Source organism: Carettochelys insculpta, chromosome 26 (genome assembly GCF_033958435.1).
Source record: "Carettochelys insculpta isolate YL-2023 chromosome 26, ASM3395843v1, whole genome shotgun sequence".
Classification (NCBI taxonomy): domain Eukaryota; kingdom Metazoa; phylum Chordata; order Testudines; family Carettochelyidae; genus Carettochelys; species Carettochelys insculpta.
Window position 1 is genome coordinate 365139 of NC_134162.1, and position 25742 is coordinate 390880.

General features: G+C 50.8%; 1 protein-coding gene across 1 annotated transcript in view; it reads right to left on the reverse strand.

Annotated features, from left to right (window-relative positions):
- LGR6 (leucine rich repeat containing G protein-coupled receptor 6) overlaps window positions 1-25742 on the reverse strand; it is a 252963-nt gene that overhangs the window by 135464 nt on the left and 91757 nt on the right. Inside the window, exons 3-4 of the mRNA XM_074977509.1 lie at window positions 11052-11123; window positions 3186-3257 (exon numbers count right to left, since the gene is read on the reverse strand). Of these exons, the coding sequence (XP_074833610.1) occupies window positions 3186-3257; window positions 11052-11123 (144 nt within the window). The remainder of the gene's footprint in view (window positions 1-3185; window positions 3258-11051; window positions 11124-25742) is intronic.

Below are 25742 nucleotides of genomic sequence, written 5' to 3' on the forward strand. Positions count from 1 at the left end.
ATGCCAGTGTCTCGTACGCACTTCAGGGCAAGTCTCTCTGGGAACTGTGCATGGAGCTGGGAGAAGGGAGCTGCTGAGCTCAGACACAGAGCATTTTGGCAGCGGTGGTTGTGGTCACAGGTGGCACAGCACCTCGCTCTCTCCCGCTCCGGGAAAACATCTGCCTTTCGTTTCTGGCAGCGGAGATGCCAAGGGATGGTCCCAATGCTGAATATCAGCCGACGCCATCAGCCACGTGGGTTGCTGAGCACAGTCTGCCTGAGACCAGTCGAGCTCACCATGCTGAATGCTGTGCAACAAGAGCTTTGGTTGGAATACCAGGGCTGTCCCTCACCTGCTCCCAGCCTAATCGTTAATGTTGCTGTTTCTGTTGACTAGGTGTAGAACAGATCACAGGTTGCACCTCAGGGCCTGCACATTAACCTAAGGGCTCCTCCACCAGTGGGGAGCATTTCTAAGAGTGCTGGGAGGCAGGGAGGAAGGGACGAAAGCTGAAGGGAGGAAGGGGGTCAGTCATGAGCAGTCAGCTGCAAGAAATGCTTTAAAGCTCTGCTGACAGAATTAACATGCACAGTCTGGTTTAAACAACTGGCCACGAACCCGCTGGAAAACACAGAAGCTTCAAATGACCTTGTTTAAAGCACATTTGTGTGGAGGAACCAACAACCCCAACATTGCAGCTCTCTGATTCTCCCCCAGCCAGCAGGGAGAGAGCAGGGAAATGAAAAACAAACATTGTTATAAAGTGTGACAATTACTCCAGCCGCTGACATGCTGGTAAGGGCTTGCCCACATTTGAACTACTGTTACATGCTGCAGTGTAATAACATAATGCATGGAGGCATAGCTAGCTCACAGAGTGGGAAGGGACTTCAAGGGATCATTGAGTCCAGTCCCCTGCCCCCCCACTCCAGATCCCTTTGCCCCAGATTCCTACATGACCCCCTGAAGGATCAAGCTCACAGCTGGGGGTTTAGCAGGGCCAATGCTCAGACCACTGAGCTAACCCGCCCCTCCAATGCTACTGCTCTCAGTGGGAGGGGTTCACCATCACTAGTGTTCCCCCAGCTTCCCAGAGGCAGTAGACAGCTTGGCAGAAGAATTCACCCATTGACAGAGCCTGGGCTACACCAGGGATTAGGTCAGTTTAATGATTCTGCTTGACCTGTGGAATTTTCTCAGCTCTGAGCAACATAGCTGGGTCAATCTGGCTCTTGAAGAGTTCCCCTGTGATTTCAACAGTTTCCACCCCACCATCAATCTTAGCCTGGACCAGTCCACACAAGAAATTCACCTCCTGGACACTGTTGTGCAGATAAGTGACAGTCACATAAATACCACCCTATACCGACAACCCACAGACCGCTACGCTTATCTACACGCCTCCAGCTTCCATCCAGGGCACACGACACGATCCATTGTTCACAGCCAGGCCCTAAGGTGAAACCGTATTTGCTCTGATCCCTCAGACAGAGACAAACACCTACAAGACCTTTACCAAGCTTACCTCAAACTACAATACCCACCTAAGGAAGTGAGGAAACAGACTGACAGAGCCAGACGGGTACCCAGAAGCCACCTGCTACAAGACAGGCCTCGCAAGTCAAAACAAGAGAACACCACTGACCATCACATACAGCCCCCAGCTAAGGCCTCTCCAGCGCATCGTCAGTGATCTGCAACTCATCCTGAACAAAGATCTTTCACTCTCACAGACCTTGGGATGCAGGACTGTCCTCACCTACAGACAGCCTGCCAACCTTCAACAAATCCTCACCAGCCACTACAAACCACAAACCAGTGACTCTAGGCCTGGAACCAGCCCCTGCAACAGTCCTTGCTGCCAACTCTGCTCACATATCTACACCAGTGACGTCATCACAGGACCTAACACCAACTATACCATCATGTGCCAGCAATGCCCCACTACAGTTTACACTGGCCAAACTGGACAGTTTCTACATAAAAGAATAAATGGACATAAATCAGACATCAGGAACAGTAATGTACAGAAGCCTGTGGGTGAACACTTCAATCTCCCTGGACACTCAGTGGCAGATTTAAGGGTGACAGCCCTGAAACAAAGAAATTTCAAAAATCAAATGGAGAGAAAAATCTCGGAGCTGCAATTTATTTGCATATTTGACTCCATCAACCAAGGATTAAACAGAGACTGGGAGTGGCTCGCAGCTGTTCTGCCCTGGGTGTTAATATCTCTCCATTAGTCTCTGACAAAGACTCACATCCCCCTGTCTGATCCAACTTGTTTTTATCTCTCTTGATAAGTGCTATTGATAATGGGCCATTTCCACCTTTCTGAATAGACCTTGTCAGCTCTGGCCCTCCCTTTTACTGGGACCCCACTCTTTAAATAACCCTCTGAAACCACACCCCCCACTCATGCATCTGATGAAGTGGGTATTTGCCCATGAAAGCTCATGCTCCAAAATATCTGTTAGTCTATAAGGTGTCACAAGACTTCTTGTTCTCACAGCTACAGACTAACACAGCTACTTCTCCGATACTGGGTCAACCTAACTTTCCAGCACAGAGAAGGCTAATTGTCCAGCAACTGCAGCTTAAACTTGGTGGCAGAGCCAGGAATGGAACCCTGCAGTCCTGGCTCAGAGGCCCAAGTAACCCTGAAAGCTGTACAACTAGCTCTGTTCCCAGGGGGGATATTTTTTTAACCAATATAATCAGCCCAGTACAAGCTTCAGTGTGGCTGCAGATATGTTGGCATAAAGGGGCCTTCTGATCTGGCTTACTTCCCCTCCTGTACAGGAACCACTACTTGGGTATTTACAGCAGCCTAGGTACAGCCACACTTGCGCTCAGGGTTGGTATCACTATCTTTAAATTGTGGCATGCAAACAAGGCCCTTGTCCCCAGTTCAAAACAGAGGCTCTCTGCCGCTGCAGGGTAGCCTGTAATCAGGGGGCAAGGGGTCCAGCTTGCTTCAGAGAGAACCTTTCTTCAGTGCTCCTGGAAACACAACTGCTGTGGTGGCCTTTTCACATGGGGAAGTCTAATCCCAGCAACCTGAACAAGGTAGAGGTCCTGTCACAACAGGTTCCTCCCCACCCACAAACCTAGAGGTAGCTCAGGACGGGAAAGACCAGGCAGAAGGGACAGAGGAATTAACGACTAGCTGGCAGCTCCAAGGGGGGTCGTTAATGACTTACAGAGACTGGAGATTTGGCAGATCCAGCAGTGCCTCAGCAGGGATCCGGCGGAGCTGGTTGTTCTGCAGCATCCTATAACGAGAGAAGAAAAGACTGTAACAAACCAACACACAGGTGGCTTCCCCTGCTCCCCTGGAAGAGCCCAGAGACCAAAGGGAGGCTCTCGCCCATGCTGCAGGGGATGGGAGAGAGGGTTGGGGTGCTCAGGCTTCCTGAAATGCAGCCTTGTGATGCCAGCAATCCAGGCAGAGCATAACACGAATGCAGTGTCTGTGCTGCAGCCGGGCAGTGCAATTCCTGGCTCAGCAAGACATGCCCACGCTAGCTCTGCTCACTGGCATTCGAAGCCAGTGCGATGTGGCAGCTGTCCAAGCACACCCCTGGGGATGTACTTGGGCAGCTAGCCCTGCCCGCTGCCTGCACTTCCATAGCCACACAGCTGGTTTTAGAGGTTAGCTTGGGCAGACCTAGCACAGGGATGTCTACCTCATACCGGGATTTCCACCTGCAGCCGTGGTCTCAAGATCCCCCTGGTGATCCAGGGTCCCACAGCAGAGCATTCTGGGGGTACGAGGTGGTGTCTGACAGGGCCATTTGGGCAGGCAGTGGGGTACAAGGGACATTACAGGGTCCTCTCCTGATCCCCACGTCTTGATGCCGAGGGACCGGCCCTACACTTGTAGGGCTGGAGCCTGCTGTTGTGCATCTTTATGGGAGCTCACAGACAGAGGTGGCTCTTCTCAGGTTATTTAATTCCACATGGGCACACACGTTGTTGCCCTTATCACAGTGCTACTGTTAATAAATTATTATTATTAGGACAACTGAGGGAGCATTTCCCACTCCGAGGTGCTAGCAAGGGGACAGTGAATTTCAAAAGAAATGCCAGGTGCAGAAGCGAATGGCACTGATGCTAGGGCCGAAGGACCCAGGGACCCTGAAGGGGGCAGGTGAGGTTGCATGTGTAGTAAGAACTCAGGCAAGATATGGAAGGGCCCCAGAAAATTCAGAAGCTGGTTTGGAAGATGGTGAAGGACCACAAAGGTTACGCAGCGTCTAAGGGAACAAAGCTCAGGCAGCTTTGGAAAGAGAGACCTATCAGGGTCCCATAACCATCCCAGTTGTCCCACAGGAACATATCAGCGGTGCCTCAGTGAATCGCATGCGGCCACATCGCAAGCCAATGGCAGAGCCAAGGCTGGCCCAGGAGTCCTGCCACCCAGCCTGCTGCTCCGCCTCTTGGACCACACAGCCTCCTGTGAAGCCTGCTGTCATGTCCTGTCCTAAGCAAGTATCTACTGGGCAGGGATGGGGTCATGTCACAAAGCTCAGAGGGCTCTGGATTTTGGGAGGAAATAAGAGTGGGGTAGTTGGCCTGGCCCATTATAAAGAGAGGAGCCATCTGTGAAATCTGTGACCACTCTGGAGTTTAGATCTTCAAGACCCTGAATGCCCAGGAGCGTCCAGGGCCAATACTTAGGAGGCCATTTCTGGCAGTGAACAGCACAGCCGGCATCCAAAGATTCCCTCCAGCCCTCCTCACCCAAAGTAACGACACTGACAGCCGGCGACACCCTGAGTGCAAACACGTGATTGCTGACACAGATTTTGTGGCCGCTGGCCCCCAGCATTGCTCACCCTATGACTTCCAGCTCCAGGAGACCACCCACCGCCGCCCCTGCCCCCAACATCAGCTTACAAACTAGCAGCTTCTTCTTCTAACAGCCTGCTCTTGGGGGGCTGGTGTCTGATGTGAATTCTTCACATAAACATGCGGCCTTGTGTGTGTGTGTGTGTGTGTGTGTGTGCGCGCGCGCACACAAGGCAAGTGTGTGTGGGTGCATGGGTATACATGAGTGTGTGCACTGGGTGTGCACTGTGTCACGCTCAGAATTCTCCAAAGGCCTCTAACCACATAGGGGCACCGTTCCCTTGCTCATGGCCCGTTTGCCTGCTCCAGGCCCTCCCCATCCATCCCTCCAAAGCTTCCCAGGGCACCATGCAATACAGTCCCCCAAGTTCCAACCTCAGCTCCTGCTGGCGCTGTCCAGATCCCCCCACCCCCAGCATGACCTGATTGTTACACGCACACAGGCTCCTAGTCTGGAGACTCCCTTCCCACCAGCAGGAGCCAGGAAGTATCATTTGCCCCCTTTTACAGAGGGGTAAACTGAGACCCAGAGGGGCAGCAAAGATTACGATTTACACTGCGGCAGGCTGACACCAGCAGGACGGAAAGTGGAGGGGGTGGAAGAAGAAAGCAATGCAGAGGATCTGGAGAGATGCCTGTGCAGTGGCTGTGGGCCAGGCAGGGCTCTACTGTGGAACAATGACTCAATAAGAGCAGTTAGTGTAAGTGATGCTGTTTACAACTAGTGCTCGCTGCCAGCCCTGCTGCTTTAGGTAAACAGCCTCTTCCGCTAATGACAATCATTTGCATTCGCACAAGTCAACACTGTCTGGGCAGCACAAGCTGTTTTGGTGGTGCACTTAAAAGGGCGGGAGGTGAGGGGTGTTCCCCTGCCAACCTAACTCATGTGCATTTTGGTAGAGTCCTTCCTTCTTCTCAGTGTGAACACAGTGCCCTCGAAAGAGAGGGGCCCCATCCTCTGGCTCCTCAAAATGCCTCCGCCACACAAACCAGCTGGGAAGCTGCCTCATAGGGGCTTCTGCTGATTGTCCCTGGCAGAGAAGGTGCAAAGCCAGTGTGAGAGTTGTAGAGAGGCCAGAAGGAGTGGCAGGAAAACTTATGTGGGACAGGCAGCCCCAGGGACGGGGGACCCTGCAGCCTTGTGGTGGGGGACAGGCTGGGGAGCAGAGCCCAGCTGGCAGCCTCAGATACAGGATCCCCAGATGAGGGACAGGGGGACCCTGAAGCCTTGTGGTGGGGGACAGGCTGGACAGCAGAGCCCATCTGGCAGCCCCGGACACAGAATCTCTGGCCAGGGCGTGTGGAATTCCCTGACTAGTCCCACATCCTCCATTTATGCAAAAATGTCCCGTGGGACATGGGACTTGTCAGGGAAATTAGGACGGTCCCACACGTTGTGGGACTTCTGGCAACCCTCGGGCTTCTGGCCAGTGTGGTACCCATGTCCCTAAGGATGCCGAGTGCAGAGAAGGCCTGCAAGCTCCCAAGGCAGCCCAGGGTGTGCGTAACATGGGGCCCAGGAAGGGGAAGCTAGGGCAGGCCCGTGGGGCTGATCCCAGCCTTCCTCTGCTAACCTCGTCGCTGCAGATTCCCTTGATTATGTTTAATGACTGAGTGAGATGAAAGGCCGCAAGGCGAGATCAAAGGCAGCTCACCCGCCACTCCAGGCATGGGGGCGGGGTGAGAGGAGATGCTATTTAAAGCGAGTGCGTCCATTCGTGCGTCTCCCCATGACTTCTGGGGAACGCTGTTCCTTTAATAACAGCAATGCCTCCCACGCAGCCCCCACCTCTGCAGCTGCCTCCTGGGCCTACCTGCCACCCCTGCAGCCCATCTCAGTGTCTGCTCACCCTCTCTCCACAGCAGCCCTGGGTAGCCCGCGTCCGTGGGCACTAAGGGATGGCTGGGGGCGCAGCATGCCCCTCGCAGGAGTGCACAACTGCCCCTCACACTTTGCTCAGGAGCCTGGCAATTCTGTCGGCGCCCCGACCACCCTGGCCTGGGTGCTGCAAAGTGAGCCTCACAGGACTGCATGTGGGGCTTGTGCAGAGCTGGCCTGGGAGGCTGTTTCATAAGGAGAGGCCGTATCCTCACAAGGGAAACAGACATGGCAGCATGAACAGCTGGGCCTGGCCTCTCCTCCCTGACTTAACAGCACAGTGATGCAGGCGGCCGCCTTGGAGTCATGTTGGGAGGGTCCATGTGCGTTTCCCTTAGAACCACAGAATATTAGGGTTGGAAATGACGCAGGAGGTCATCTAAGGCAACCTCTGGCCCAAAGCAGGATCAGCCCCAACTAAATCCTCCCAGCCAGGGCTTTGTCAAGCCAGGACTTAAAAACCTCTAGGGATGGAGATTCCACCACCTCTCTAGACAACACATTCCAGTGCTTCACCACCTCCTGGGGAAATCATATTTCCTAATCCAACCTCCACCTCCCCACTGCAGCTTGAGACCATTGCTCCTTGTTCTTTCACCTGCCACCACTGAGAGTCGATTGACTCTGTGCTCTTTGGACCCCCCCCTTGAGCCCCCTCTTCAGGTAGTAGAAGACTGCTATCAAATCCCCCCCAGTCTGAAGTTCCCCAGTCCTCCTTCTTCCTCTTTTTGAAGATGGGCACAACATTTGCCTTTTTCCAACCACCTGAGACCTCCCCAATCACCAAGAATTTTCAAAGACAAGGTAATGGGCTCTGCAGTCACATCAGCCAACTCTCTCAGCACCTTGAATGCTTCACATCCTGTCCCAGGGACTTGTTCATGTCCAGCTTTGCTAAATAGTCCTTAACCTGTTCTTTCTCCACTGAGGTCCCCCACCACTTCCTTCCCATACCGTGCTGCCCAGTGCAGCACTCGGGGAGCTGACCTTTTCTGTGAAGACTGAGGTAAATAAAGCATTGAGTATTTCACCTTCCTCCACATCATCCCTCACTAGATTGCTACTGAGTAAGGGTCCCACACTTTCCCTGACCCTCTTGTTGCTAACATACCCATAGAAACGCTTCTGTTTACCCTTTACGTCCCTTGCTAAGTGCAATTTCAATTGCACTTTGGCCTCGCTGGTTATGCCCCTGCAGGCTCAGGCAATGTTCTTACACTTTTCCCGAGTCATTTGCCCAAGTTTTCACTTCCTGTAAGCTTCCTTTTGGTGTTTAAGACCACCGCAGGTGTCTCTGTTAAGCCAGACTGGTTTCCTGCCATAATTGCTGCTTTTTCTGCACGTCAGGATGGTTTGTTCCTGGGCCCTCAATAAGGCTTCTTTAAAATGCACCCAGCTCTCCCGGACTCAGATTAGTCTTCCAAGGGCTCCTGTCCATCAGTTTCCTGAAGGCACCAAAGTCTGCTCTTCTGAAGTCCAGGGTCTGTTTTGCTTCTCTCCTTTCTTCCTTTGGTCAGGATCCTGAACTCGACGATCTCACGGTCACTGCTGCCTGCCTAGTTTACCAACTATTTCTATTCCCCTGCCAATGCTTCCCCATTCGTGAGCAGCAAGTCAAGTGGAGCACGACCCCTAGTCGGCTCCTCCAGCACATATACCAGGAAGTTGTCCTCAACATTCCCCAGAAACTTCCTGGATTGTCTGTGTGCTGCTGCGTTGCTCTCCCAGCAGATGTCAAGGTGATTGATATCCCCCAGGAGAACCAGCACCCAAGATCTGTAAACTTCTGTTAGTTGTCCAAAGAGAGCTCCACCCTCCCTACCCTCCTGGTCCGATGGCCTATAGCAGATGCCCACCACAACATCACACTTGTTGCTCTTATCTTAACCCAAAGACTCTCAACTGGCTTTTTTTCAGTTTCATACTGGAGCTCTGAGCAGTCACTCTGGCTGGGTCTACACGTTCCCCTTCCTTTCAAAAGGGGCATGTTAATGAGCAGGTTTGAAGTATGCTAATGAGGCGCTGCAATGAATACGCAGCACCTCATTGGCATAATGGCGGCCGCCGTGATTCGAAAGTGCAGCTTTTTGAATCACGTGCCGCCCGTGGAGACGGGACCTTCCAAAAGGACCCCGCCCCCCAGTTTTCGAAAGCCCTTTTTCCAATCACTAGATAGGAAGAAGGGCTTTCGAAACCTGGGTGGAGGGGTCCTTTCGGAAGGTCCCATCTCCATGGGCGGCGCATGATTCGAAAAGCCGCACTTTTGAATCGCCGCGGGTGCCATTATGCCAATGAGGTGCTGCATATTCATTGCATCACCTCATTAGCATATTTCAAACCTGCTCATTAACATGCCCCTTTCGAAAGGAAGGGAAATGTGTAGACCCAGCCTCTCTCTCTCATTCTGTGCAACTCCTCCTCATTTCTTCCCCAGCTGTCCTCGTGGTACAGCTTATGCCCATCCACGACAGTGCTCCAGGCAAGTGAGTTACCCCACCAAGGCTCTGTTACCCCAGTCACATCATAGTTCCTTGTCCCTGCAAGGTCTTCACTTCTCCCTGTTGGTTTCCCAGTCTTCTTGAATCAGACACCTAAGAAAACTCCCCAACTGCCCAATTTTCTCAGGATGAACCAGGAGGTCTTCCCTGTTGAACCCTTCACCTTGTGTTTCCTCCCCACATCCCACCTTGCCACTTCCCTTCCTCACCCCTCTGCCTAAGGGATTCCCGTGGACCTGCTGAGGCCCTCGGCTGGGAAACACACAGGGCACAGACCTCCAGCCTAGCATCTCTCAGGGACTGTCACAGATGGAGAACGCAGGTGTTGCATAGTCTGGTGTCTAGAGAGACTCCCTATTAGACTGCAGGGGATGCTGTGCTACCACTGGGTATAACACAGCCTTCTTCGCAAGCTCTTATATTCTGCATCCAAAGCTGGCTGAGAGTCAGTCAAATATAAACTGATCAAAAGAGGCTTTCAAAACGCACACATTCCTGGAGTAGAAAGTTCCCCTGGTTGAAATGGGATGGGTGAGCTGCGGTTTCGCCTCCATTCCTTTGATATGTTGCCTAATTTCGGCAATGGATAAAGAAAAATCTGAATGCTAAGCCCAGAGACTTGGGGCAGGATTCATACTCACATCTTCAGAACATCTAGTAAACAGGGCTGCGCTCTCTAATCCTGGGAGCAGGTTTGTACCTGCTTGCTTCATATAAACCATGCCGACTACAGTGTGGTTGAGTTCAAAACACCGCCTCCGGGGCGAAATGTTTATTGCAAGAGAGATATTCAGAAATGCTTGTCAAGAGAGGGAGGGACTGGTAGCTGGAGAGCTGAGCAGAGCCTGTGCCGGACCGTGTCACAGCAGTGAGAAGTTGGGCAGATTCTGGTCTGGGAGCACCCCATTTCTACAGGGTTTCATCCATCCTGGGAATTTGGTAATCTCTGCCACTGGCCCATCCCCAGGCCCTACACTGCCATCTCTGGTGAAAGAGCTTGGCTGAACAGCTGCAATGAGACACAGCAGGGATCTTCTGGGTTCTGGGTCATGATGTAGCACCAGGGAAGGGGGAAGAAGGTTATCTTGTCCCAGAAAGAGGCTGACAAGCTTCCATCTCAGGAAGACAAGGCCATGTAGGAGGTAGCCATAATGACTGGGACTAGGGTTTGATGATGGCCTTGGGAGAGGGCTACAGAACCTGTTGGCAAGGGAGAAGAATTTACAAAGTATAGATAAATCACACAGGCATCTGATGTACTGGTACTCCGGAAAAATGGGCCTGACTACGGATTTCAGGACTGGGCCAGCTTCTGGTTCCCAAGCCCACGTGTCATGGAGCTGGCAATCTACCCTTATGTAAAGCCACACAACAGATCAGAACTTGAGTCAGGCTCTTCTCTTTCCCAGTCTACTGCTCCACCCACTGAGCAATGCTTCCTCTCTGCATAGTACAAGCTAGGTCAGAGCAAACAGCCAGCTAAGCCAAATATTTGCCACACGCAGGGTGTGGAATGGAGAGCCGGAAATGCTTCTTCTTCCTGGACTCACCCCTAGGGAGGATCTCTTCATCCTTGTATGATGCTGCAGAACTCACAGAAAATGCTGCTGGCAGCAGCTGTGATCAGCAGCAGGTCAGAGCCCCCAGCGAGCCCGAGAGCTGCCACATGCTAAACTGGCTTGGCACTTTAACCTGCATGGATTCAGAAATTGGTAACTGGGTACCTGTGGCTTGGCAGCTGCCTCTGAATGGATCAAAGCCCCATGCCATGTGTGATCCCCTGGGACAATGGCAACGCAGCAGTGCCACAGCCAGTCCTGGAGAAACATGGTACTTACAGGATCTTCAGGCTGTAGAGGCCAGAGAAGGCTTCTCCTGGGATCTGGGAGAGCTGGTTTCCAGAGAGGCGCCTGCAGGAAAGAGGAGCCAGGGTCACAACCACCTCTCTGTAATGGCGGTGCTTTGTCAGAGGGCACTTAACAACTCACATCTCATGCCTCTTGTTACAGCCGGGGATTCCTAACGTAAGACCTGTGCCCAGGTCCCCACATCATTCCCCTCCAGAGGCTGAGCCATATGCCTAGAAGGGGACAAAGGCATTCTACCACAGCTGACACTTAATTAACCACAAGAAGCCTTGTAGCACCTGATAGACTAACAGATATTTTGGAGCATAAGATTTCGTGGGCAAAGACCCACTTCATCCGATGCATGAGTGGGGGCGGGTCGCTTAATTGTGATGCTTAATTGTGTTACTTTGTTAGCTCACCTGGGGGAGGCCTGTGCTTCTATCAGGGAAGGACCTCACAGACGTGGCCATGCCATGCCCCACTGGGAGAGGACCTCAGGCCACAGTTACTAAGGCAGGGGAATGGAAATTAGGTTGGTGTCTGCCCCTCCAAGAGGCCTGGACTCTTTTCTTCCATAAAGATACACACTGAGAATGACTGTAAGCAGCAGGGTATGGGGCAGCTCCCCGGTGAGGGGAGGTTAGAAAGTCTGGGACTTTGCTGTTTGGAAGAAGGGAGGGTATGACAGTGCTGCTTACCGCTCCCCGAGCACCAGAAGCAGGGTCACGCCATGAAATTACTAACGACAGGTTTAGAGCAAACTCCAGCAAGTATTTCACCGTCCGTGTGTCGAACACTCAGAGACGACGTGAAGCCCGCAAGCATCAAGTGGGTTCAAAAAAAGACTGAGGTAAGTTCCCAGGGGCGAGCAATTAGGCAAGACAGGCAGAGCTGCAGCCCATGTTCTGCGTGTCCCAAAACCTCTTCCTGCCAGAAGCTGAGACTGGATGACCAGCGTATGAATCCTTCAATAATTGCCCTATTCTGTTAATTTCCCCTGAATCATGTGGCACCTGCCACTGTGGGAGGACAGCTCCTGGGCTCATGGAGCCCTGGTTTGACCCAGCAGGGCTGTTCTCATGTTCTGCTGGAGACAGGAGACAGAAAGACGGGGCTGGGGGAAGGAAAGCTGTCACACAAGGAGAGCCCGAGACGGCTGCCTCAGCCAGGAGGCAAATGAGAGGGGGATAAGAACATAAGAACGGCCACACTGGGTCAGACCAAAGGTCCATCCAGCCCAGTATCCCGTCTGCCAACAGTGGCCAATGCCAGGTGCCCCAGAGAAGGAGAACAGAAGACAATGATCAAGTGATTTATCTCCTGCCATCCATCTCCTGCCCTTGTACTGAAGGCCAGGGCACCATACTTTACCCCTGGCTAATAGCCCTTTATGGACCTAACCTGCAAAAATTTATAGAGCTCTTTTTTAAACCCTAATAGAGTCCTGGCCTTCACAGCCTCCTCCGGCAAGGAGTTCCACAGGTTGACTGTGCGCTGTGTGAAGAAAAATTTCCTTTTATTAGTTTTGAACCTACTACCCATCAATTTCATTTGGTGTCCCCTAGTTCTTGTATTATGGGAAAAGGTAAATAATTTTTCTATATTCACTCTCTCCACACCATTCATGATTTTATATACCTCTATCATATCACCCCTCAATCGCCTCTTTTCCCGATTGAAAAGTCCCAGTCTCTCTAGCCTCTCCCCATATGGGACCCGTTCCAAACCCCTAATCATCTTAGTTGCCCTTTTCGGAACCTTTTCTAATGCCAATATATCTTTTTTGAGGTGAGGAGACCACATCTGCACGCAGTACTCAAGATGTGGGCGTACCATAGTTTTATATAGGGGAAGTATGATATCTTTTGTCTTATTATCTATCCCTTTTTTAATAATTCCTAACATCCCATTTGCTTTACTAACTTCCGCTGCACACTGCCTGGATGTCTTCAGAGAACTATCCTCTATAACTCCAAGATCCCTTTCCTGATCTGTCGTAGCTAAATTTGATCCCATCATGTTGTACGTGTAATTTGGGTTATTTTTTCCAATGTGCATTACCTTACACTTACCCACATTAAATTTCATTTGCCATTTTGCTGCCCAATCACTCAGTTTGCTGAGATCTTTTTGTAGTTCTTCACAATCCCTTTTGGTTTTGACTGTCCTGAACAACATGGTGCCATCTGCAAACTTTGCCACCTCACTGCTTACCTCATTTTCTAGATCGTTGATGAACAAGTTGAACAGGATCGGTCCCAGGACTGACCCCCTGGGGAACACCAGTAGTTACCCCCTTCCATTGTGAAAATTTACCATTTATTCCAACCCTTTGTTTTCTGTCTTTTAACCAATTCCCAATCCATGAAAGGATCTTTCCTCCTATCCCATGACCGCCTAATTTACATAAAAGCCTTTGGTGTGGGACCGTGTCAAAGGCTTTCTGGAAATCTAGGTATATTATGTCCACTGGGTGCCCCTTGTCCGCATGTTTATTAACCCCTTCGAAGAATTCTAATAGATTAGTTAGACACGACTTCCCTCTGCAGAAACCATGCTGACTTTTGCCCAACAATTCGTGCTCTTCTACGTGCCTTGCAATTTTATTCTTTACTATTGTTTCTACTAATTTGCCTGGTACTGATGTTAAACTTATCGGTCTATAATTGCCAGGGTCTCCTCTAGAGCCTTTTTTAAATATTGGCGTTATATTGGCCATCTTCCAGTCATTGGGTACCGAAGCGGATTTAAAGGATAGGTTACAAACCACTGTTAATAACTCCGCAATTTCACATTTGAGTTCTTTCAGAACCCTTGGGTGAATGCCGTCTGGTCCTGGAGACTTGTTACTATACAGCTTATCAATTAACTCCAAAACCTGCTCTAATGTCACTTCAATCTGGGAGAGTTCCTCAGATTTGTCACCTAAAAAGGCTGGCTCAGATTTAGGAACCTCTGTAACATCCTCAGCCGTGAAGACTGAAGCAAAGAAATCATTTAATCGCTCCACAATGTCACTGTCTTCCTTGATCGCTCCTTTTATATCCTTATCGTCCAAGGGCCCCACTGCTTTTTTAGCGGGCTTCCTGCTTCTAATGTATTTAAAAAACATTTTACTATCATTTTTTGAATTTTTGGCTAGCTGTTCCTCAAAATCTTTTTTGGCTTTTCTTACTACATTATGACACTTAATTTGGGAGTGTTTGTGTTCCTTTCTATTTTCCTCACTAGGATTTGACTTCCACTTTTTAAAAGCTGCCCTTTTCTCTCTCACTGCCTTTTTAACATGGCTGTTTAGCCATGGTGGTTCTTTGTTAGGTCTCTTACTGTGTTTTTTTATTTGGGGTATACATTTAAGTTGGGCCTCTAGTATGGTGTCTTTAAACAGTTTCCATGCAGCTTCCAGGGATTTTAGTTTAGTTACTCTACCTTTTAGTTTCTGTTTAACTAGCTTCCTCATTTTAGTGTAATTCCCCTTTTTGAAATTAAATGCCGGAGTGTTTGACCGCTGCGGTGTTCTTCCCAACACAGGAATATTAAAAGTTATAATGGGATGGGGAAGGCTACAAAGCAACAGATACTCCATGGTCAGGAGCTTCTGCTGTCACTGTCATTGGCCAAAACAAGGAGCATGGGGATGTGAGATGAAATCCAAAAGGGGCAAGTTCAACCCCAACCCCCCAGAAAACCTTTCTCACGTGATGCGTCTTGGCCCGTGTAACTCACTGCTGCAAGCTGTGACTCAGCCACACTCTCAGCAAGATTCATGGCTACAAGTCACTAGCAAGGCCCTGCCAGCACTAGGCCTGGGGCTCTGCTGGCACCTGAGACCCTCCTGGGTTTTGCTTTACCCAGCAGGGCCAACAGCCACCACAGGCTCTGTGGCAAGGAGGGAGGGGGACCCAGTTCCATGCCCTGAAAGGGGTGGGGACAAGGGAAGATGGGCAGGGCCTAGGGCAGTGAGCCCTTACTGCTGCCCAGACCAGCACTTGCCCTTTGTTTGTCAACAGGGTCTAACATTTCCACTCCTCTGCGCCACTCTCCGAGCAGCTCTCATTGTCACTCACCCCTCTGCAGCCGGGGACGCAGGCACTGAGAGGTCACACGGTGGCTCTGTCACGAGCAAGGAACTGAACCAGATCCTCTGACCCTACCCCCAACAGCATAAGCCCCTGTCCCCTCCTCAAGACAAAATGCATCTGCCTTCTTGGTATCACTTCCTGGTGCCCAATGGCAGCACACTGGCACAGCATGGGCAACCCTGTGCATTCAGAAATCAGGAGCTTGGCTTCAAAGCTGTAATATTTTAACAATAATCAGCTTCCAACCATGAGGCTGAGACTCTTCTATTTCTAAGGAAACCTGCGATCCTCATTTATTCACATGGCTCCAGGAGCTGAAGCTTTAGCATGACATTTAGCATGAGATGCGGCAGCTCAGCCATAGCACCAGGTAGCTGGGGGTGGAGGCCATTGGGAGGACCTGAGAAAGTCAGTGTCAGAGGTAAAACTCACCCACCGGTGCCTGAGGAGGGGTCTTGGTACAAAACGGGCCAAAACTCCAGTTCCTTTTTAGCCGCTGGGGTGTGCACTGAGCAGCAGCTGGCTGCCAGCTGACAGATTCATTGCAGATGCTACAACATATTGTCTAGTGAATGCTGCGTGAAAGGCCACAGGCCTCTGGGATCAGCACCTTGACATGCCCCCCACCGCTGGCCGAGCGCATTGTGTTACTCACTCAGTCTGCCCCCACCTCCCGCTGGAATCCAGGGGAAATTGCTCCCACAAGGAGGTCCCCGACAGAGTAACAAGCACGGGGTCGTCTCTTTAATGGGTGGGAGCAGGCTGGGACCTGCCTGGCTGCAATAGGTAAGTGCCTGGCAAGCTGGGTTATGGGTCCCTGGGGCGTGCGGGCTGGTGAAACTCTCTCTTTAATGGTCCTTTGCCACGTGGGGAGAGGATGCCTGAGAGATGAGACTCTGAAGTGCCCCCATGGGAGTGTTGGGGCTTCCCAAGTGGCAGCTCCTGCGCCCCCTCCCACCACCTTTAAACAACCACCCCCCAAAGCAGCCATGCTGGCTCCTCGTCAGGGTGCAGCCCTGCCCTAGACCAAGTAACAGGCGTGTCCCTGCAGGTGAAGAAAGGCCAGCCGGGGACCATTCAAACAGCAGCTAACTCCCAGATGAATGGGAACACACCACACGGAGCAGAGAGGAACGCACAGAAGGCTGCTCTGAAACGGGCCGTGGGGGACGTCCTGCGATGGCAAACAAAGGTGCTTCACTTTGCATCCCTGAGAGCCCTGGCCTGGCTCTGCAGCTGGGATCACAGGGGGAGTGAAAAAGGGTCACACTGGTGCACACCTGGGCACGCATGTGCTGGCTGCTCTTTTTCAAGCATGCACTTATGGGCTTCTGCATGTGCAAGCAGAGGTGCTGCTTTGTGTGTGTGCACGCACGGGTGTGGAGTGTGTTTGTGGACACACATGTAGAGAAGCATGTGTCATACAACCATAGAATCCTAGGGCTGGAAGGGACCTCAGGAGGTCATCTAATCCAGCCCCCTGCCCAAAGCAGGATCTACCCCAACTAAGTCATCCCAGCCAGGACCTTGTCAAGCCGGGACTTAAAAACCTCTAGGGATGGAGATTCCACCACCTCTCTCGGTAACACATTCCAGTGCTTCACCTCCCTCCTGGGGAAATAGATTTCCTAATGTCCAGCCTACACCTCCCCCTCTGTAACTTCAGCCCATTGCTCCTTGTGCTGCCACCTGTCGCCACTGAGAACAGCCTCTCGCCATCCTCTTTTCAGGAAGCTGAAGGCTGCTAACAAATCTCCTCTCACTCTTCTCTTCTGCAAACTAAATAAGCCCAAATCCCTCAGCCTCTCCTCGTAGGTCATGTGCTCCAGCCCCCGAATCACTTTGTTGCTCTCCGCTGAACCCACTGCAATGCATCCACATCCTTTCTGTACTGGGGGCCCCAGAAGTGGATGTAACACTCCAGATGCCAAATAGAGGGGAATAATAACTTCTCTAGGTCTGCTAGAAATGCTCCTCCTAATGCACCTCAATATGCCAGTAGCCTTCTTGGTTACAAGAGCACATGGTTGACTCATATCCAGCCTCTCATCCACTGTAATTCCCAGGTCCTTTTCTCCTGCACAGCTACTTAGCCAGCTGGATCCAGCCTGTAACAGTGCTTGGGACTCTTCCTTTTCAAGTGCAGGACTCTGAACTTCTCCTTGTTGAACTGCATCAGATTTCTTTTGGCCCAGTCCTCCAATTCATCTGGGTCGCTCTGGACCCCATTCCTACCCTAAAATGTATCTACCTGACCTTCTAGCTTAGTGTCATCTGCAAATTTGCTGAGGCTACAATCCATCCCCTCATCCAGGTCATAAGTAAAGATGTTGAATAATACTGGCCTAGACCCGATCCTTGGTGCACTCTACTTGAAACTGATGGCCAAGCACACATCAAGCCATTGATCACTACCTGTTGGGCCCAACCATCTAGACAGCTTTCTAACCACCTTATAGTTCATGTATCTAATCCATATGTCCTTAACTTGCGGGCAAGAATATTGTGGGAGACTGTATCAAAAGCTTTACTGAAGTCAAGGTATATCACATCCACTGACTTCCCCATGCCCACAGAGCCTGTTACTTCATTGTAGAAGCTAATCAGATTGGTCAGGCACAACTTGCCCTTGGTGAATCCATGTTGACCACCCTTGATACTCTCCAAGTATGGGGCTTGGAAATCGAACTCTGAACCCTGATCCCGTATCAGGAAGATCTCTCCCTTTCAAAATAACAAATCGAAAGAGTACACGTGTAGACGCTCCACAGCCCACTCTTTCAAAGTACAGGTCCGCCATGGCGCCGGTCATCTGGAGTGCGGGGCCACTCCAGCCGGCAGCAGCGGGACTCTATGGTCCCTGTGTTTGGCTGCTTTAAAGCCGCACGCAAGCAGAAAACCCATGGCAGGAAGCTGAGAGCGTGCTAGGAGCAGCGTGCGCACGAGCGCCAGCCACATGCTCCAGCCTGGCCAGCAGCCAGACCCCCCCGTGAGTCCCACGGCCCCCCCCTGAGCCCTCTCCAGCCTCCCAGGGCTCCCAGTGGGAGAAAAAAAAAAAACGAGCCCCCTCCTGGATGGAGCGGGAGCTCCGGGACCTGCTTGGCCTCTGGCAGGACGAGAAAGTCCTGCGCCACATGGGCATCAAGTGGCGCAATGCCACAGCCTTTAGCCGCCTGGCAACAGGCCTCCGCACCAGGGGCCACCTGGAACGTACCCCAGACCAGGTACACTCCAAAATAAAAGAGCTGTGCCAGGGATATGCCCGAGCCAGGGACCAGGCCAGATGCTCTGGGACAGGTCCAGCGACCTGCCCCTTCTACCGGGAGCTCCGGAGTATCCTGGGGCCCCAGGAGAGTTCTCCCCTCATGGCTTTCCTGGACACCTCTGGGGAGCAGCTGCAGCGTCCGCCTGCAGGAGCTGTCGCTGGGCTTCCCTGGGCACAAGTGGGCTCTGCCGGGCAGGAACAGGCTGGGCAGCACTCGGCTCGTGCAGAGGGGAGGGCAGAGGGAGGGGCCCTTTAAAGGAGGCAGCTGGCTGTGGCCCTTGAAGGGCTTGTCGGCCATGGGACCCCGTCCGCAGCGTTTCCTGCCTCCCTTCTTTTGAAGGAGAGCTTGGAGCCGTGCGGACGCTCTCTTTCGAAAGACCAGGGCGGCACTTGGAAAGAGCGGATCGGAACGCCGATCTGAGAAACGGCGGCGGGGGCTCTCTTTCGAAAGACCAGGGCGGCACTTGGAAAGAGCGGATGGGAACGCCGACCTGAGAAACGGCGGCGGGGGCTCTCTTTCGATGGCTGCTTTTTCGAAAGCCGAACTTCGATTTTTGCCCTTTCGAAAAGACGCTTACGTGTAGACGCAGCTAATGAGTCCCAATATTCTGTGATGAGCTTTCGTGAAACAGACGCACTTCTTCAGATCAATCTCATTTCCAACACAGACTGACATTCATAAGTATAGAGGACCACATCGACACCGCTCTGTACCGGAAACCCACTGAGTTACACTTACCTACATACCTCCAGCTTCCATCCAGCTCACACCACACGATCCATCATTTATAGTCAAGCCCCTAGATACAATCACATCTGCTCTGATCCTACTGGCAGAGACCGAAAGCTACAAGATCTCTACCAAACATTTATAAAACTGAATAACCCACCGGGAGAAGTAAAAAAACAAATTGACAGGGCCAGATGAATACCCAGAAACCAGCTACTTCAAGACAGGCCCAAGAAGACCAATAACAGAACATCACTGGTCATTACCTATAGCCCCCAACTCAAACCTCTGCAATTCATCATTAAAAACCTACAGCCTATTCTGGATCAGGATGCGTCACTCCAGAAGGCTCTAGGTGACAGGTATCTCCTTTCCTGCAGACAAGCTCCTAACCGGACAAAGATTCTCACCAGCAATCACAGGCCACACCACAGTAATACTAATCCCGGAACTTTTCCTTGAAACAAAACTTTGCTGCCAACTTTGTCCACATATTTATTCTGGGGATACCATCACTGGACCTAACCATGTTAGGTACAAGATTAAAGGCACATTCTCGTGCACTTCCAGCAACATTATATATGCCATTATGAGCCAACAATGCCCTGCCACTATGTACACGGGACAGACTGGGCAAAACCTTCACCAAAAAATACATGAACACAGAGCAGACATCAAGAAACCCAATACACGTAAGCCATCCAGTGAACACTTGAATGGAGTGGGCCATTCTGTTAAAGACCTGAGAATGTGTGTCCTAGAGCATAAAGAATTTAAAAACAGCCTAGAGTGAGGAATTTGGAGTTCATATTCAAATTCGACGCATTAGCACATGGTATGAACAGAGACATCAACCACCTCACACACCAGGACTGCTTCCCTTCCTTTGATGCTCGCAATTATCTCAGGCAGGACAATTAACATTCTCCCACTCCTCACCTCCCTCCTTCAATCCTATTTGATTTGTCAGTTTTTATTGCTTTTTTTTTTTGGTCCACTCCACTTATAAATGTCAGTCTGTAATGGAAATGAGAGTGATCTGATGAAGCGGGTCTGTCCCACAAAAGCTCATCACTGAATAAATCATTTTAATCTTTAAAGTGCTATATTTCGGCTGCTTTGTTTTCTTGGAGTACAGACCAACACAGCTACCTCTCAGTTACTTCCCCGTATTCTGGGAGCTTGTTTTGGCACCTGGAAGTGCTTTCTGCAGGAATTATCCACAATGACCCTAAGATCTCTTTATTGATGGGCTCAGCGAATTTAGACCTCATTATTTTGTGTGTCTAGTTACACTTTTATTTTGGCATGTGTGTCACTTTGTACTTATGAACATTAAATTTCACCTGCTGTTGTGTTGCTCAGTCACTCAGATTTTGTGAGATCCCTTTGTCATTCTTCACAGTGTCCTCTGGGGCTTTAACCACTGCTTTTTATGTGCTGGGGTAGGTTGGGACACTATACCAGCCCCTTGGCAGCTCCAGCCAGGATCCCTGGCCAGGTGGCCCTACCAGCCCCGCAGCTGGGAGCTAGCTGGGGCACAGCACCCCACCAATAGCCCCACATGTGGGAACCCTGGCAGGGCAGGTGGGGGCAGTCGGCTGCATATCGGCTCATCTTTTACAAAAAAAGCACTGGACTTAACCATTTTGAGTAATTTGTATGACATGCAAACTTCGCCACCTCACTGTTTAACCCCTTTTCCCAAATCACTTAGGACTGTTTTGATCAGTTCTGGTCCCAGGACAGACAGTTACTTTTCTCCTTTCCTGCCCTTTGTTTCCTTTCTTGTACCTGGAGTATCTCACACAGAAGACCAGCTTCAAAAACTGCTGGATCAGTTCTCCAAAGCATGCAAGGACTTTGGGCTTTCCATCAGCCTAAAGAAGACAAACGTACTTGGTCAGGATGTTGCTGAATCCCCATCAATCAGCATTGACAACTATACGTTAGAGGTCGTCCACGAGTTCGTTTACCTCGGGTCCACCATCACTGACACCCTGTCATTGGACACTGAGCTAAATAGGAGGATCGGAAAAGCAGCCACAACTCTGTCCAGACTCAGCAAGAGAGTGTGGAATAACAACAAGCTGTACACTCACACCAAAATGCAAGTCTACTGAGCCTGCATCCTCAGCACCCTCCTTTATGGCAGCGAGACTTGGACCCTGTACGCCCGCCAGGAAACGAGGCTGAACGTCTTCCAATTGCGCTGCCTCAGGCACATCCTTGGAATATCATGGAAGGACAGAGTGACCAACACCGCTGTCCTCGAGAAAGCTGGAATCCCAGCCATGCACACCCTCCTCAGGCAGCGTCGACTCCGCTGGCTTGGCCACATTCACAGGATGAACGATGGAAGGATTCCAAAAGACATCCTGTATGGTGAGCTAGCCTCTGGCAAAAGACCTCCCGGACGCCCCCAGTTGCACTACAAAGATGTCTGCAAGAGAGACCTCAGAGAGGTAGACATCGAGCTGGACAACTGGGAAGATCTAGCAGATGACCGCAGCAGATGGAGGCAGGGGTTACACAAGGGCCTTCAGAAGGGCGAGATGAAGATCAGACAGCTAGCAGAGGAGAAGCGAGCGCACAGAAAGCACAAAAAGGACTTGCCAGACACCCACCACATCTGCAAGAGATGCAGCAAGGACTGTCACTCTTGTGTGGGTCTTCATAGTCACAATAGAAGCTGTAAATAAAGTCCTCAATTGAAACTTTAAAGGGCGCGATCCATAGTCTATGCAGACTGAAGGATGCCTACTACTACTACTACTACTACTGTACTTGGAGTGCCTGGCAATGCTCTTGCAATCAGCTAATGAGCCATAATTAATTTAATGACAACTCTTTTGTTCTCATGATCACACTCATCTCACTCCCTGCCCCCTACTTCCAGCTTCCAAACTCCTCCCTCAGCACTGTGTTGCCATTAAGAGCTTCGTCTGGGCCAGGGAAGTAGATATTAGGTATTAAATTTAAGGGGAGTAGCCCTCAAGTAGCTGATCAACCATGACAAAACAAGCCAGCAGTCCTGCAGCATTTTAAAGACTCAAAAAATAATTTATTAGGCAATGAGCTTTCGTGGGGCAGACCCACTCCTCCAGATCTGCAGATAGTAGTGATAGTAGTAGAAGAAGAAGTGGGTCTGCCCCAAAACTGATCACCACCATGTCACAGGAATGTCCCTGTCCATGTTGTTATGCACAGGGTTAGGTAAAACCTCCTGGAATCTAGTGGACATAACAGCCATGCTTTATGCAGGAGAAACTGTAAAAAGCAATTAAGCTCCTTTATGGAACAGAGGGATGAAAAAAGAGCCACCACCCAAAGCAGAGGCCATATACATGGCTGATTCAAAATCTGAACTGCGTGTGTGGAGGGGTTTGGGGAGGATCTGAATGCCACTGCAGGGGGGTTGGTGTTGTTTGAGAGAGCCGAACGTGCATGTGGGCGAGAAGCACAACAGATGGACACAAACGGTACGTCTACACGGCCGTAAAACTCGCACCGCTCAGCCCAGTGCCTAATGTCAGCTGACTCGGGCCAACCCAGATATAAAATAGCAGTGTATATGCTTGGGCTGGAGCATGGGCTCTAAGATCCCAGAACCTGCCTCCAGCCTGAGCCCACATGTCTACACTGCAAACCCTCCTGGCTCAGTGGCAGAGTGGAGGCAGGGATTAGAAAAAAAAGATAACAAATAACATACAAAAAATGGGGAAAATTGAAATACACAGCGATTAATACAAATTAGAAACTGGAAAATACAAAACATTGATAAGGGAAGCTAAACGCATTAGGGAAAACTTCAACTGGCAGGGCAAGTAGGGAAAATAATCATTTTTTAAAAGTATACTAGGAACAAAAAAAACCCCTAGAAATGGTTTTGGCCCATTATTATTGGTAAAATCGTGCAGAAAAGGTAGACGTGTTTGGTAAGTATCTTCTGCCTGTGTTTGGAAGGAAGTGGAATAATGTGCTTCTATAATATGAAGGTGATGGAGTACTTTGCAGTACATTAGTAACTAAAAATGATGCTGAACAACATCTGCGAGGGATAAACATTTTTCAAATGAACAAGCCTGGAAAACTTGCTCCCCTCCTAAAGATGTTGACTGAGGAGATCTGGTGCCCACTGCTACTAATTTTTAATAATTCTTTCAATACCAGGGAAATTGCAAAAGACTTGAACAATGTTAATGTTGTGCCAATATTCAGTGAGGCCAAACAGAATGACCTAACCAAAGGCCGGTTAGCCTGACCTCAATCCTGGAGAATAAAATGGAAAAACTGATACAGAATTCAACTGATAAAATTTTGAAAAATAGGAATAGGGTCAATGCATGTCAACATGGGTTTATGGTAACTGCAGAAATTTAGCTCATGCAAATCTTTATAAGGCATCTGATTTCGTACCACTCAGCGTTCTGATTAAAAGACGAGCCTCACGGAAGATCAGTGACGCACACATTACATCCGTTCTGAACTAGCTAACTGGCTGGTTTCAGAAAGTACTTGTCAAGGGTGGATGTTCATCACTGGGGAGGGTTTTCTAGTGGGCTCTGCAGGGATGGTTACTAGGCCTGAGCCTATTGAGCCTTTTTGGCAATGATCTGGAAATAAAGATAAAAATCACAGCTGATAAACCACTATTTGGCAAAAGGGCAAGTTATGTGACAGTGATGCTGTCTTCTGGTCCATTCCAGCCAAACGTGTTTTAATGCAGCCAAAGGCAAAAGTGTACATCGAGGAGAAAGAAATGCAGGCCCCACCTCAGAGTGGGGGACGGCGCCCTGGGGAGCCGTGACTGGAAAGGGTTATGGAGCTGGCCACTGAACACTAGAGCTGAGTGTGATGCTGTGGTGGAAATCACAGATGCAACCCTTGGATGTCTAAGCAGGCGGAAGGAGGTGCTTTACCTCTGGACGTGGCATTGCTGAGGCAGGGTGCTGAGTCCAGTCCCAGTGCCCACCTTTTTAAAAGGCCATTGAAAGTTTGCAGAGGGCACAGAATGGGCACGCCCAGGACTTTTCCCCCCGAAGAGGAAGGCAGACCAAAAGCTGACGGCCAGAAGCCGAAGCCCCCCTTATTTAAATTTGACGTTAGGCCCCTGTTTTTTAACCGGCTGGGTGATTCAGCATGGGAACAGCCTACAAAGACCGTGGTGAATTCTGGCCAGTACAGGACAGTCCTGCTGCATCAGAGGAATGCAAGTGCCTCCTGGATCAGTACCATCACGCTGGAGAAGCGCCAGGGCCCCGTCATGCCCGCCATTCCAGGAAAGGCAATGCCTTGTGACCCTGCACAGCTGGGGCACAATCCATCAGTGTCCCATGACGGGGTGTGCCGGCTCTGCAGCCTGTCGCTCAGCTCCTCACCCATTGCCATGAACTGCGCACTGACTGAAAGACAGTCTGCCGGCAGAGGAGACCAAGTGTCTGAGGGACAAGACAGCTGAGGGGCTCACAGGATGGAAGTATTCCTGGACACTAGGCCAAGATAAGCAAAGAGGAAGGATGTGCTTGGGGAGCACGTAGGTGGAAGAGAGGTGGCAACAGGCAGGATTAGCTGCTGTTAGACTAATAATGTCCTCTTGCCTGTAAGCAAATGGCTGGCTGCTCTCGATGGTGGGTGTAACACATAGGAAAAGCACCGTGAGGGTTGCGAAGACCTGGAGCGGTTGTGGTGAGTCACTGAGGCCGGAAAGGACTCTGAGGGGACCACCCTGTGATAGCCACCCCACTAGCAAAGGTATCTCCACCTTCCCTGCTGAGATCCCAGAGTGTTGCTGTCCCCTGCAAACACCAGCAGGAGTAGCAGGCCTGTAGGCTAGTCTGTGGCTGTACAGCCAGCCACGGCCTTTCCCCCACTCCTCCTGTTATGATCTGAGGCAGCAGTGTCCAACAGGAATTCAAAGCTCACCACACTTGTGCTAATCATCTTGAGGCATGTGTGCTGAATTCGAAGAGTGAGGTATGCGTGCACTCACCACAATGGCGCGTCCTGCTCGCCGCACACAACGAGTAGCAAATGCATTGGACAACGCAGATTTAAGGGCTCCAGGTAGCCCTAAAACGCAAACCTCACACCTCAGAACTCATGGAGCTCAATCGGTTTAGCTTCACAAAGAGAAGAATAAGGGGCGACTTGATTCCAGTCTGCATTTGTTGCCCTTTGTCTGTCTGAGGCGTTGCATCCTTTCCTGACTTGTCACAGTGCAATGGGGCCTCAACCCGACTGTGCCCCTGGGTGAACCCCAGCCCCAGGCACCAAGTCCAACCCTCCCGATAACAGACCCTGCTTTGCCAGGAGGGGCCCAAGCGGGAGAAGCAAGGGGGAGTGCCGGGCTAACGGCTGGGGAGGACACCTGTCCCTGGTTGAGCTCATTCTTGCTGGCACTGAGCGTGCATTCTGGGATTTGAAACACAGTACAAAAGCTCTTCCTGGGAAACAGGTTTCAACACGTTCAGCTTCTCAAGCCAGCTTTCAAAACCCTTGCTCTGTTGCACCTGTGCCAGCTGCCCTTGTCTCGTTTGGCTCCCAACTCCAGGCTGCATTAAGTGAGCTTTAGTAGCAACTTTAATCAGCCGGAAGAAAAG